The 15,799-nt window shown below is 41.8% G+C and overlaps 1 protein-coding gene across 3 annotated transcripts in view; it reads right to left on the reverse strand.

Moving 5' to 3' along the window:
* The window catches only part of LOC126183187 (monocarboxylate transporter 10), a 422,090-nt gene that overhangs the window by 163,666 nt on the left and 242,625 nt on the right, over nucleotides 1-15,799 (reverse strand). For all 3 annotated transcript variants that reach the window (XR_007536702.1, XM_049924922.1, XM_049924921.1), the window contains exon 2: nucleotides 5,724-5,872. Coding sequence is in view for 2 of the 3 variants with exons in the window: in XM_049924922.1 (XP_049780879.1) it covers nucleotides 5,724-5,872 (149 nt within the window). In the remaining variant the exon portion in view is untranslated. The remainder of the gene's footprint in view (nucleotides 1-5,723; nucleotides 5,873-15,799) is intronic.

Genomic DNA, 15,799 nt, shown 5'->3' on the forward strand with positions numbered 1-15,799 from the left:
AGTTGGCGGTGACGCAGGCGGCACCGGAAGTCGCTACAGACAGAGTGGTATCGCAGAGGCCGATAGGGGACGTGACGTCACGTGTGCTGGTGAGAACAAAGGGGCAACGGCAGGAAACCGCACATTTGCATATTAAATACCACGCATGTTTACATACGATACAACTTGGGGAATTCCAGAAACGGTTTTCCGCTGTCGTTTTTACGTGGTATGCCTGATTCGTTTGCTAGCCCGATTAGATATCGGTCTTCCGAGCTTCAGCTCCTTTACACAAATAGTGTCTGTAATCCAGCTGTTCCAAATTCGTGAGTAAGATGAAGCGACGTTATTAGTACTTTTTAAATTATTTTTAATAAAGTAAGAGAGAATGTGATTTCCTTATGATGTCAGTGAGGTGGTACGGAGCAGGAGGTAGAAGAGGAAGAGGTTGTACAAGAAAATAAATTTTCATTTCGTAGCCAGAATCGAAACCAAATCCGAAACAGGAACGCCATTGAAAAATATCACTTATCACTGAAAGTGCGTGGATTACGAACACCAACGTACAGCCAGAACAGAACCGATAAAATACTAAATAACAAAGAATTGCTGCTCCCTTTTGTGGAGAAACAGCGACCACCTGTTTCAGCCGGGCCTACTACGGAGCCCTGAATCTAGATCTTGTCAAAGGTCCCGTGTATGATGGTGCTGGCGGCTCCAGGCGTTCTGGTCGCGTTGTTACATACTTTTCACTAAGATAATCAACGAAGGTAGCTTCTCCCATCGAAGGTTCGCGATCGTATACTGGCTCTTTGGCTTCCTTGAACCTCCCACCGATGATCTGTGCCTCTGGACTGTAGTACGGCTTCATACAGAGGACGTGGACGACGCCTTTCCGTTTTCGTCTTCTTGTTGAAGGGTCATAAACCGCGGCTTCATAGTGAAATCCAACAAGCGACCAAGATACCATATGGCCCAAAGTAGCGTTTTAGTAACTTTCCGGCAATCCAAGTTTCCGCACAGGCGTAAAAATCCGTACCAAAGTTTTCCGGACTTTATCTCACGTGTCGATGTATGGTGTTATAGCGCTCTCGGTCTTTCTCCTGGGCGTTCAGGACCCGTTTGCGCGCCAGTTGCCTTCTCGTTTGGTCCTGGTGACGTTTCACATATGGTGTATATTGAGTACCGTCTGATTGAAGCGGGAACAGTGTATCCATTGTCGTTTCGGCCTCTCGGCCGTGGAGGAAAAAGAACGATGTGAAGCCTGTTAGTGTCTTGCTTCGCTACCTTATATGCGAATTTCACTACAGGCAGTATGACAGTATTAATTCAGATATCTGTATTTGACAAAGCGTACATCGAGAGTATATCTGCCAACGTCTTATTAAAGCATTTTCTGAGGCCATTTGTCTGTTGATGGTAGGCACTTGTCATCCTTTGGGGAATTTAGCCTGATACTAGTCCCGATTGGATAACTTTTCCATGATCACAGCTCATATCATGGGGTTAACCATGCTTCAAGATGATGTCTTCTACAAGGAACTTCGCAATTTCATGAGCTTCGGCAGTCACACAGCTTTGGTGACAGCATAGCGGGTGAGGTGGTCAGACTATCATCTATCGATTCCCATTTATCGACTTTAGGAAACTCCCCAAGAAGTCGATTTCAATTCGGTCGAATGGCGCTGCTGCTGAGGTAATTCCAGAATATGCTTCCGTTGCAGGCATTCCTTACGGTCACTCAAATACTATGTAACGGATCGAGTGAGAACTGTCCAGTGATACCTGTGTCTGACTCTGTCTAGAGTCTTCATCACGAATCCCAGGGGATCAGATATTGGAGTGTCGTGGGAATATTTTTGGATGGCTGGACACAGATGAGCTGGGATGACGAGCAGGTATTCGAGCCTCATTGGATAGTAGTTCCTCTCATACAATGCTCTGTTTATTAACTGGAATTCTTCTGTGGTCGGTTGCTCCTCCTTCAAGACTTGTATCGTTTTCTGAAGTGCTGGATCTAGACTCTTCAGTAGCGATATTATTAAATATGGCGATGACTGAGATTTCATCTATGCTGCTGTGTTCTCATAAAAGAGTCCTTGAAAGGCAGTTGGTATCTTTGTCTTTGCATCCATTTTTGTATATCACTGTGACTTGATACTCGTGCACCCTCATTGCCCATCTCACCTGTCGACCCGACGAATCCTTGACGCTAGTCAGTCAACACAAAGAATGGTGGTGTGCGGTGTGGGATCCGCATCAGGTGGGACTGACGGATGACACCGAAAAAGTACAGGGACGGGCAGCTCGCTTTGTATTATCGCAAAATAGGGGAGATAGTGTCACAGACATGATACGTGTATTGGAGTGGCATTCATTAAAACAAAGGCGTTTTTCGTTGCGACGAGATCTTCTCATGAAATTTCAATCACCAGTTCTCTCCTCCGATTGCGAAAACATTCTGTTGGCACCAACCTACATAGGGAGAAATAATCATCACGATAAAATAAGAGAAATCAGGGCTCGCACAGAAAAATTTAAGTGCTCGTTTTTCCCGTGTACCGTTCGAGAGTGGAACGGTAGAGAGACAGCATGAAGGTCGTTCATTGAACCCTCTGTCAGGCACTTTATTGTGAACAGCAGAGTAACCACGTAGATGTAGAAAGGGAATATCTCATTGTGCTGCACAGTGCAAACATTCCTTATGTTCCGTTAACAATTGTACGTGTTGTTTCATTGTTACCAGCATTGAATGGCTTGCCAAACGAATACGTCTGCAACTTTGTGATGGCCCCAACATTCTCTACACTCTCCTCACATACTGAGTCGGTGTTTATGGCCACTATTTCTTGTGCACTAGATCCGACAGTTTAGACTGCCATAAAATACCGTATTCTCTCATACATCAGGTCGTAACAGAATAGCCTATGGCTGAGAAATAGTTTGTCCCTGTCAAGCAGTTTAGAGTGTCATCAATTTGCGGCAATAGATGATTTTGTTTACTCGTCTGTAGTTGATGCATAAATTCCATGTGCCAGCCATCCTTCTTCTTCAACATGCTTTATTTTTCCTCCTCACGTATAGGTCGATGTTTATGGCCATTATATCTTATGTACTTGGTCTGACAGTTCTGGCCGCAATAAAATGCTTCATCTCTCATATACGCCAGGTCATAAGAAAAGAGATGACCTGCAAACCTTACGGCATGCTCATAATGCAACCGCTTAATTAGCTTTTCTACAAGTGTGTCAAAGAATGTACCGTACCTTAAAAAAGTCAGAAAGTTCTATCAGACAAAACTAACACAAGACTTTTACAGTTAACATGGCTCTCTTTTAACCCTTCGTTTACCTGCAGTAAAATCTTCGTTTGATTTATTATTTTCTTAACGTAGGTATCGCCAAGCTCTTGTCAAATTAACGTAAGTACAGGAATTTCCAGGAAAAAGTGACAGTATTTTTGTTAACAAGTTTTCACAGTGAAATTACTGGTAAACGAGTGCTTGATTAATTTTTGCGGTAATGTGCAAAACAGTTGCTATCAGTCATGCGCAGTGTAACGCCAGCCTGCCCGGATAGCCGTGCGCGTTAAAGAACCATTTCCGGGACAGTGAAATGCGCCGGCTCCGGATCGAATCAGCCCGCGCGGATTAACGACGACAGTGGTTTTTAGGTGGTTTCCCACACCCCACAGGCGAATACGAGGCCCACGTGAAAGACAGGGAGTGGCGTGTACGTCACAGCACGTTGTACTACAGGTCTTACGAGTGCCAGCAGCCGTCTCCAGCGGAGAGGGAGTAACCACAGGTATTACAGACGAGTTTAATAATTCTTGACTGTGCTCCAAAGTCTCGATATCACGCGCAAAATTAAGACCTTTAGAGGGTACCTTTCCAATTAAATATTGATTTTCCGCGGGTCCTGTACGGAGCCGACCGTTCGCGAAGAGTGGTGAACCGGCCGCCTAGTGTGACGTCACAAGTTTGTTGCAGGGTCCGTACATCCCGCTGGCCACGGCGAATACCGGACTGATACCCACGTCTCGCCTCCGTTACACAATTCGCAAATATTTCGAAAACTTCGTCAACTTTCACATGGATAATATTAGACGCAGACAGTCGGTGGGTCCACGCATTCCGTCCCAGGGGGTAAAGGGAAGGCGACAAGAAGGGCATCCGGCCACCACTTAAACTAATCATGCCAAATCCGTCAGTAACCATACCGACCCTGCACCGATGTAGGACAAGGGCACAAGAAGAAGACGATGCAGAGCGTAACACCACACGTCTGGAACATTAGTTGGTACAGATACTTAGGGATTACAATTACAAATAACCTAAATTGGAACGATCACATAGATAATATTGTGGGTAGAACAAACCAAAGACTGCGATTCATTGGCAGAACACTTAGAAGGTGCAACAGGTCTACCAAAGAGACTGATTACGCTACGCTTGTCCGCCCTATTCCGGAGTATTGCTGTGCGGTGTGGGATCGGTATCAGGTGGGACTGACGGATGACACCGAAAAAGTACAGGGACGGGCAGCTCGCTTTGTATTATCGCGAAATAGGGGAGATAGTGTCACAGACATGATACGTGAATTGGAGTGGCATTCATTAAAACAAAGGCGTTTTTCGTTGCGACGAGATCTTCTCATGAAATTTCAATCACCAGTTCTCTCCTCCGATTGCGAAAACATTCGGTTGGCACCAACCTACATAAGGAGAAATAATCATCACGATAAAATAAGAGAAATCAGGGCTCGCACAGAAAAATTTAAGTGCTCGTTTTTCCCGCGTGCCGTTCGAGAGTGGAACGGTAGAGAGACAGCATGAAGGTCGTTCATTGAACCCTCTGTCAGGCACTTTATTGTGAACAGCAGAGTAACCACGTAGATGTAGAAAGGGAATATCTCATTGTGCTGCACAGTGCAAACATTCCTTATGTTCCGTTAACAATTGTACGTGTTGTTTCATTTACCCAATTAACATGTGGTTCTCAAGGTTTGGGACAATTGATGTATAGTGCTTTCTTTTTGCCCTTCTTTTTGGCGAGCACATTGATGTCCCCACAACCCCTGCAATCGCCGCAACTCTGACTCCTTCATACACAGTGTATCTTGAGCAGCTGAAGATTATTCTGACTACATCCACATAAAGGAAATGCAGCATTACGCGGTGCGACTATTTCACTTTCATTGTCACTGTCGGAGGTTGCTGACTTCTGATCATTTCGTAATTCATCCAGCAGCTGATATAGCTTTTCTCAGGTCAACAGCTTGCAGGTTCCGTGGTTACAAGCGGTGAAGAGGAGATGAGTGGACCCTTACCTGACGATGGTTACGGACTGACGCTACACATCGTTCTTTTGTCTAGTATGAGATGACTAGTTGTACTGACTTGCTTAAACATAATAAAACACACCAAAAACTGGTATAATCAGAAACAAGAAACAACTTACAGACAGTGCACGTTGAAACCTGAGCTAAATCGGTAAGCTCAAAGCTCGGAAAGGCGAGCGATGCGTGCTATTCCAAAACCGGGTGTTAGAGGTGACCGCTAGAAGTCATTAGCTACAAGTATACGCCACTACTCGCTATCAAGCCACAGATTAGCTAGATAGTCGACATAAAGCAGGGGCTCTCGCACGTGGCCACAGGCAAATAAAGGGCTAAGCCATCCAGTGAGGATTTACCTGTAGCTTCTGCCACGTGTGTAAACAGTATGATTTAATGCTTACGTACTGGTTCCACCAAAGAGGAGAGGAACATTCCACCCGAGGCCAGCGCGCCGCCAACGAACGTTGTCAGGCGGATTCCAAAGCGGTCGGTGAGGACGCCCGCAACAGGAGAGAGGATGAAAGTTGTTCCCATGGCCAGGGCACCAACGAGGGCTGCAACATGCATGCAAGTACTTCGTCACTATTTCGTCTATTTCTGTGTCCCATGGCTTACATCTAAGTCACTGCATATATGAAGTACATAACGCACACATATGATTTATTCTATCATTACCAAGAAGTATTACAGATTAAGAGTAGTAAGGGTGGCTCAAGTTTTATCGTACACAGTTATATAGTTGTAGATAACACGCACATATGATTTATTCTATTATTACCAAGAAGTATAAAAATTACGAATGGTGAGGTTGGCTCATGTTTCATCGTACACGGTTACATAATTATAGATAAACTTACTTGTACTTCTATAAGTTTCTGTTTTTGACTTTTAAGCCCGATGATGATAATAAAGTTTAGTACCTGATACTTTTCCTGACTATACTTGACTATTAAAAAAACAATATGGCCGCTGACTGGGACGTACAGGTATGTTTAATGCACAAACTTAGATTTTAAGGACCTTGTAGTGTTCTGTCGCAAAACATTTTGCGGTGGATATACGTATTGACTAATGATGTTACACAAACCAAAATTTGATATTATAAGTACAGTGTTATTTGAAATTCCAAGAGTCGAGAGGTAGGCCCCGTTTCCCGTGATATAAACTCTGAAAAATCTTGTAAGATACATTGGTAATGAGAAATTAGTATCTGTAATGACACGGACGCATCATACAATGTTACTGTTTTCTTAGTTAAAGCTAATGTTAATGAGCTCGTGTTCGTAACGAACATTATACACTCTTGCAGGCCGGCCGGTGTGGCCGTGCGGTTCTAAGCGCTTCAGTCCGGAACCGCGCTGCTGCTACGGTCACAGGTTCGAATCCTGCCTCGGGCATGGATGTGTGTGGTGTCCTTAGGTTAGCTACGTTTAAGTAGTTCTAAGTTGTAGGGAACTGATTACCTCAGAAGTTAAGTCCCATAGTGCTCAGAGCCATTTGAACCATTTTGAACACTCTTGCATGGTTATCAATTTTAGTATGTTTATGGTTACGCTATAGTCAATTTCACATTTTCTGTTATTTCTGCTTTAAAGGTACAGATAAGCAGTAGCAAGAACCTGATGTGCTATTGACCGTTACTCCTGCTGTTTTTTTAATGCCACCTACCCATCTTCCGTTAGATCGTCGTCTGGGTCTTTTGCTCTCTCTTGGAATCCAGCAAAGAATTTCTTTGGTTCATCGACCATCGGTGATTCCCCTGGCCACATGTGCGGCCCACCTTCACTTTGATATTTACGTCATTCACTGAAGTTTATTGCCTTATATAAATAAATGTAAATGTCGTGTGACTAGGGCCTCCCGTCTGGTGGATCGTTCGCCAGGTGCAAGTCTTTCGATTTGACGCCACTTCGGCGACTTGCGCGTCGATGGGGATGAAATGATGATGATTAGGACAGCACAACATCCAGCCCCTGAGCGGAGAAAATCTGCGACCCAGCCGGGAATCCAAACCGGACTCTTAGGATTGACATTCTCTCGCGCTGACCACTCAGCTACCGGGGGCGGACTATTACCTGATATATTTGTTTGTTTTCCGGTCTCTACTACTAGTTACCAAAAAGGTAAATCTCCATAATTCGCTGAGCAAACCTCAGTTTTCGAATGGTTTTCAGATCAAAAGTCTATGGCTCATTGCAAACTGGTAAAATTCATTGACCGTAATCTATCCTTTACAAGTACATCATGAAATTACTTTAGAAGAACCTATTCTATTTCCCGAAAACACTGCAGGCCATTTGTATTCGTCTCTCTACAGCTGTTCAAATTACATCAGTTCGCCCTTTTGTTAACTGAGTACATTGTTAATTTCTACTATTTAAAGTTCGATATGTTGGTCGAGGAAGAAATTTCTGAGACTGTACGACTGGAGCAAAGCATTGGATGTAAGTGAAATCATGGGCTACGGGAGAACTGAGAAAGAGGAGTGTCGAAGAGTTTGTGATATGGTTATACGGAAGGATGTTAAAAATTAGGCATACTGATAAGAAATGAGTAAGTTCTCCGCTAAATCGGCAAAGAGAGAAACACGTGAAAAACTTTGACAAGAAGAAGGGACAGGATGATAATACATGTGTTAAGGCATCAAGGAATACCTTCCATGTTCCTTGAGGATAAAAACAGCAGGGGAAGACAGAGATTCTCGGAAAAAAGAGTTGGTTATGTCGCTACACTGTTTCAATTTATAAACTTTAACAGTGCTAAAGCCTAGTAGCAAAATGTCACCATCAAAACGAGGCTGCTTCAGATACGCCACTGACACGTGGGAGTTATGTTTTCCTTGTTTAAGGAACTGATTACTTCTTCTAAGACTGCTGAGAATAGTTTAGTGATATGGTATTACGTGACTCCTCCAACAATTTTGAGTTTCTCACTATCAGGGTAAGGTCTAATGGAGACACTAGCACTGACGTATGTATTCTTCAGTGTATTAACATAGGCTGAAACAACGCCTTGTTTGTCACTGGATGTGAGTACAGTGTTTGTTGAAACTGAGTCAAAACTTTCTCAAAATCTCTAAATGCCAGACACGGTGGTAACTGATACTCATTTCTCTGATCTGTTATATTGTCCCTGATTCCTGACTAGTTGTGCTGTAAACACTTCTAAAGCTAACTTACTCCTTTGCATTATTGTTATTTAGAATTTCTTGAATATTTTGTATAATATTTGCTCCCTTCCTTTGCAAATAGAATAATTGCAGCGTTGCTCCAGTTCCAGGGAATTATTTTCTTTCGCAAGCATTCTATGCATAATTTTAAAAATTCTTTTGTATTCCTCTAGTTTTAATCATTTGTACTGAAACTTCTACATGACACGGTACCTCCACGTTCTTCATACTACAAAAGGCTTTATAAACCTCGTTTGGCATTACTTCCAGAATTTTATTATTTCCGTTATTATTTATCTGTGACCCTGCTTCATCTTTTGAAGGACAGAAACATGTTAAGAAATCTTCAAATGACTGTAAAATTTTCTCTGTGTTGTTAGTCACTGCGCCACCTACCATTTCAATAGACAGACGTTGATGTCTACCCAATATATTGTTTTTCTTCCTACTCTTTATTTTCAATCGGTTCTCTTACAAACTTTTCATTTATAGTCCGACATCCTCTTGAAGGCATTTAATCATAATAGGTTTGTTTGGATGGCCATATTCTGCAAACTATTTGTTTGTTTACTCCCTTCCTTAAGTATACTGCAGTTTAAGAAAGAATTAACCTTTTGTAAAGTGCAGTGAATAGTTTGGTTTAATTCAGCACATCCTATCATGTTCCTATTACCGTAGCTGGAAACGATCTCTCTCTTTAATATATGCCCTATTCTAATTGAGATTCTGCTTTCTTCATGCTTGCAATGTCTTTGGCTGTTTACCTAACTAACTTAGTTACATAATTGCCACCTATCGTCTATGTCAGTGTAATTTTCATTTCCTAAGATGCTGCACTTGTTGCTTAATTTAGTTTGTTATAACTCATTTTCCTTATATTCCCATCAGCCATATTTCGGGCTTTCTAACCGGAGAGTCTGTTTCTTTCTAGCTTTGTATCCGTTGCCACTCTTCATCTTACGAGCCTATGATCACTTACATTTCGAAAGTGGTTTAGGAGTTTTACAAGTCTCATTATTCTTTGATGACTACCATCTGAGGTTGTTCGGCGGTCGCGTGCAAGTCTTTCTATTTGAGGCCACTTCGGCGACTTGCGTTTCGATGAACATGAAATAATATTATTAGGACAACTCAAATGCCCAGTCCCCAAGGGAAGAAAGGGAAGAAAATCTCCAACGTGGTTTGGAAACGAACCCGGGACCTCGAAATCTAGAAGCAACGACGCTAACCACTAGACCACGAAATGTTAACCTATTATTTCTTGTAGCCAGTCTTATTTTTAGTTTCAGTTGGTATATGGGGAGTCCACTTTCTATTTGTTTCCTTTTCGAAGAACGAGATAAGCACAGACGTGTTGTTCATGTCAGCACATTCTACTAACGTCGTTTATGGTATCTTATCCAAAGTTCTCCACTATCATACTGCAGTGCGACTTGCTGTCACTAATCGGTTTCTTCAACACGGCATCGAGATTTTCTACATTCACACCAGAGCGTGAGCAGATTGATGCATAGACTTGAATGACTTCCATGCAATATGTTTTGTTTCTTTTTGGAACTAATTTTGCTATCCTGGTGAGGATATATTCGTTGCATCTAATAGAGTTTTTAGTTATCTTGTTTTGTAGTAAAACCTACACCCTAATTTCTGCCCTGGCCTATTCCTTTACAATAAAACCTGTCCTGTTTTTAATTCTGTTTGGGCTTTCCTCACGATATCCCTACTATATCTCATGTTATGTTACTTATCTCCTGTTTCAAAACCATTAATTTACTTTCTTATTCTGAGGCTCTGCAATTTATTGACCCTAAATGAATAGGAGCAGAAGCAATTGGATTTGTAATGCCCGTATTAATTTTTATTCAACCAGTGAACTTAGTTAAACATATAGCACAGTCAACGAAGACCAAAAGAAGATGTAATGTGGGATATAACTCGTGTAGTTGCAAATTTTTGTATGGTGGTGGGTGGTAGTGACATGAACAACGTATTAAAAATTCTGACCCGTTAGGGGTTAGCCTGAGGACATGGGGGGGAATCTGATGGGCACTTTTTCGCGTTTTCAGTTCAAAAGTAAACTACATTAAATTATCTGTACAAAATGTCTTACTCATTTTTTTCTCTAGTACTAGTAGCTTGCGGAAAGCAGGGAACTGAAAAATCATAGATTATAAAAATAGTGTTTCAGTGGTATGGAATTTATGTTTATTGTTAAATGATGTGGGGTAAAACCACATTTTAAAAATCATTTTTATAAAAATATTAAAAATAGTAAAAAATCTACATGCTAACACTATAAGTAGTAGCTAAGAACAATGTGAAAGATAACAGCAACGTTACTAAGCGTAACTGCCCAATATCCAAAGGCTTGTCGAAGCATGGCTGTTAGCGTGTACAACCCGCAGCACATTAATCGCTACGCGTCCTCGCCCGCGACCAAAGTTGTTTACCAGTTATAACTGGCAGGTGGCGCACAAGGACGTCCAGTTACAGTTTTGAGAAACAAACAGGAGGAAACGCGAACATTATCATGACACTTATAAAATTGTGGAGACAAGTTCAAAAACGTACACGAAATTCGTTATCCCAATACAAATATAACATCCACAAAACTATGTCAATGTTACATAAGAACAGAAACTAAATTATCAGACGGTATCCACTTGAAACAAAGAGTATACCAAGAAATTTAATTTCTATATTTTGAATAAACGGGATCTAACTGCCGTAAAATATCTAGGCTTAACTATCCAGAGCGACCTTAAGTGGAATGACCATATAAAACAGATAGTGGGAAAAGTAGACACAAGACAGATTCATCGGAAGAATCTTAAGGAAACGCAACTCATCCACGAAGGAAGTGGATTATAAGGCGCTTGTTCGCCCGATTCTTGAGTATTGTCCATCTATCTGAGATCCCTATCAGGTAGGGCTGAGGAGATAGAGGTCATCCAACGAAGAGCGGCGCGTTTCGTCACGGGATCGTTTAGCTGGCGAGAGAGCGTTGCGGAGATGCTAAACAAACTCCACTGGCAGACGTTACAAGAGAGGCGTTGTGCATCACGGAAAGATTTACTATTGAAATTTCGGGACAGCACTTTTCAGGAGGAGTCAAACAACATATTATTTCCACCCACATTGACCACAAGGAGGAAATTCGAGAAATTAGAGCCAATACAGCTTAACGACAATCATTCTTCCCACGCACTATTCGCGAGTGGAACAGGGTTGGAGGGATCAGATAGTAGTACCGAAAGTACCCTCCGCCACACATCATTAGGTGGCTTGCGGAGTATGATTTAGATGTAAACTGTGCTTCGGTCTGACATTAAAACTGGTGTTAACTGACAATGGTTGTCCCCTGTGGATGAGACAACACCTTCCTGCAAGAGTGAGTAACAGAGCCGGTGTTAAGCCAAGAGAGAAGTGAGCCGTGGGGATGACGGAGAATCTGTGTTGGCAGTCCTCCACGTAGAAAACATTCTAGACTTGGATTTTACCCTGTGTCGGCACATTAATGATATGAAACCACTATCCACTATTCAAAGTAGGTCACCAAAAATAGTACTCACGTTGCTCATTGAGTATTATTTCTGGAGAATTTTTCTTTTTACTATAAATTTCGATTTATTAAAACCTTCGCTTGGGTGCGGTGTACAGCACTTACATATTGTGGTTAACGTCTTTAACATCCTCGGCGAGCATATCGCTAGAAAAGCATTCTATTTAATATATTAACCATAATACATAGAGTGCAGCACACTGCACCCGTGGGGTGGTTGCTCGAGGTACTGGAAGAAATGAAAATTTGTAGTAAAAAGACTGGACGTATTCCGTTCCATTCTAACCTACATATTCACAGCCACCTTGCAAGATATGCTGTAAATATGTGGTAATGGCTCCACTCTGTGCAGCCAATTCTACAAGTAACAACAATTCCTGAATGTAAGTGATTTATGCAGTCAGTGAGTAATACAATTAATGGTGAAATAAGTGAAGTACCTTCCCTACTATTCATTAATTAATCATCAAGTGACTCCAAGACGATGTACACTGCTTAACAACATACTGACCACGATAGCCAACACAAAGCTACCGCAGTTTGCTTTTTTACTTTCGGCCAGTGATTACACATCAAGTACAAAATGTTTATTGTACAGAACAACATGTTTTGCCAATGTATTGCTGGGCGTGAGGGACTATATGGATGTCGGAAAGCAATCACTCCATGCTCCATGGTGTGCGTCAAGTGCTGTAGTACGTGTGCAAATGGCAAACGTTACTAGATCTGTAAGAAGGTGATGCGAGAGATTCAACTGCTGATTTTTGACACATTCAAGACAAGATGTTTGTTTATAATAAGTAATACAGATTTTGTTACTTTCTAAGTTCAGTTGACATTAAAAATAATAATAAAAATGTGTTTTTTCAATAACTTGCAGTTTTTCCAACCCCTCTATTGTGCAAACTGTTAGCCCTAGAGAAAAAGTTAATAGCACACTTAATAGGAAATTTAACGTTGTTTCATTTTGTACTGCAACATGTTTTCGCTAGTGACTCCATATTTCGAGTTATGTAAGAAAAACATAAAAACGTGATTTCTATCCCCCTCCCCCTCCATCCTCACCCATCCGCTCCCTGCCATTATTTTTAGTATGTTGCCCATGCACTTCCTCCTACCACTGTACAAAAATTTGCGAGTATACGAATTATTTTTCCCCTATTTTTCGTTTGTGACTGTTTTAACAAATACAGCAGGAGCAATAAGTATTAGACTTCACATCAAATCCGTTACGTTTCCTTACATTTAATGTAAGCATCTCCCCAGAACCTCCGAGAAAGAAGTGACTGCGGGAGTACGGAGGAGGAGGAGATTAGTGTTTAACGTGCCGTCGACAGCGAGGTCATTAGAGACGGACCACAAGCTCTTTAAAAGGAAGCAACCCGGAATTTGCCTGGAGAGATTTAGGGAAATCACAGAGAACCTAAACCTGGATGGCCGGACGCGAGTTTGAACTGTCGTCCTCCCGAATGCGAGTCCAGTGAGCTAACCACTGCGCCACCTCGCTCGGTGGTAGTACGGAGTTTGATAAAATGTCACAGGAAGACGGCTATCTTTCCGTATCTTTCGGATTTCATTTTATTTCTATTCACTTTTTGTATGTGCTTGATTATTAACACAGATCCAGCCTTTGGGACTTCATAGATACAGAGTATTAACGTAATGAAGCTGGTCTTATGTAACTGAACTGCCTCAGCACTAATCTATGTGCAACAGGAAATATTTTAAATCCTATCCTAGATATTCAGATATTATACTGCCATTTTAAATGCATGTCTACTACCCTGTATATGAAAAGATGTATCGACTGGCATCTACGACGCCTAACGTTGTCGTCAGATGCAAATTGATACAATCACAGATAAATCAAACGAGCAATTTATGCGTTCTATAAGCAGCAACTGTAGCGTATGTCATTAAATGTGTAGTTCGCTATATGCACGCTGGCTATCTGTATGTCACTTAGGGTCCCTTCGTAAGGAGATCCACTAGTTACCATTTCTTCCTCCCGAAGTGAGACAGCTTACTCTGCTGCAAACTGATGTCACGTTTCACTCCGGAGCCCATTTGTGTAACACTACTGAGTAAATAGAAGAAGACTATTTCTTTCTTTCGAACTGACCACGTTACAACTTCATTTTGTCCTCTTTGGCCGGAGTTAAAGTGTTTCCAGTAACCCTTCATATGGTCGCTTTACTGTTGCTTTTGTTTTCTATCCATGTTCTTTCGGTCTCTGTAGCTCTTCTTTCAACCTGAAACTCTTTCAAACTTCATATTCTGTTTCGAAACACGTCCCATTCTAACATGAGAGCTTACAGGGTATTGAGCCTCTCAAGATCTCCCCGAACCTCTTAAATTCACTTCGGGAATGTCTTCTTGTGCCAAAGTTAATCAAATGTTTATTTGAATAGACTATTTTTGTACATTCTGTGCAGTCGCTAAGAAATACCAGCCTCCTTTCCCTCATGAACTCCGAGATACTCTCCACGTTCTGGAAGACTTCTTTGTTACTTTGAAGTTTCCACCCGGTGTCAGTCTGGATCGCACCCATCATTTTCATAGGATTCTCCTTTTCTCCTTTCCAGGATCTACCACTTTTTTTTACCATAGTATTGTAGCGTTTTATTATGGCATTCTAGGAGATGCCCTTTTTGTTGTAAACGCTTTTGGTCAGACCACATGCTCTCTCCATCTTTGAGATACAATCGCCTAACCCCCCCCCCCCCCCCCCGCGCGGGGTAGCCACGAGGTCTTAGGCGCCTTGTCACCGTTCACGCGGCTCGCCACGTGGGAGGTTCGAGTCCTCCCTCGGGCATGGGCATGCGTGTTTGTGTTGTCCTTAGCGAAAGTTAGTTTGAATTAGATTAAGTAGTGTGTAAGCCTATGGACCGATGACCCCATCAGTTTGGTCCTATAGGAACTTACTACCACCGCCTAACCCCGCTTTTCCCCCAGCTCATTTTCACATCTGGAGTCACCGAAGCACTGGCCTTTCCATACCATCATAATCTACTCTATCTCTGTTTCAAGGAATTTCGATCCATATTTGTCATTCGTCATGAGTTTGGACTTTTCTATCGAGATCCTCAGCCCCGTTCTGCGAGCAATGCTTCTAGGAGATTGATGTTTCTATGAGGTGTCCGACACTATAGCAAAGTTTTTTGTATTTATTTATTTATTTACTTATTGTAGTCCACTTTCTTGATGACAACAGTGGACCGTTACACTTAGAATTAGATTTATGTGAATGTTTATTATAAAATGCATTCCTGTTTCTATTTCCTTTATTTTTAATCCGAATAATGAACTAAGTTTATAGTGTCTACCTTACTATTTTTCCTTATCTTTATTTGTTTCTACTTTTAACTCGCTCTATCAGTTAGATGACAGATATGTGTCTCTTACCCTTCGGAAATTTTTGTTTCATGACCTTGAAGATACTGGTAGCCGGTGTGTTGGAAAATAGGATACGTCTGCCTGCGAATGGGTATGTTGAAGGAGGAGTGTTAGAAAAAATAAAAGTTTTTTGAAATGGATAAACTTCGTGAAGCATTTTATATACATTGCCTGATAAAAAAAGTGAAGCATGTAGAACGGAAGGAGGAAACGAAATGCAACTTCATGAGTTGAGATTGTATGCGATGGTATTTCAGTGACTACCAAACTGAGTCAAATTTACAAGGAATTTGGCGGTTTGACCTCACTTATCAGTATAAAGTTGCATCCACTCGGGTCTGGACGTATGCGCTT

This window comes from Schistocerca cancellata, chromosome 4 (assembly GCF_023864275.1).
Source record: "Schistocerca cancellata isolate TAMUIC-IGC-003103 chromosome 4, iqSchCanc2.1, whole genome shotgun sequence".
In the NCBI taxonomy this organism is placed as follows: Eukaryota; Metazoa; Arthropoda; class Insecta; order Orthoptera; family Acrididae; genus Schistocerca; species Schistocerca cancellata.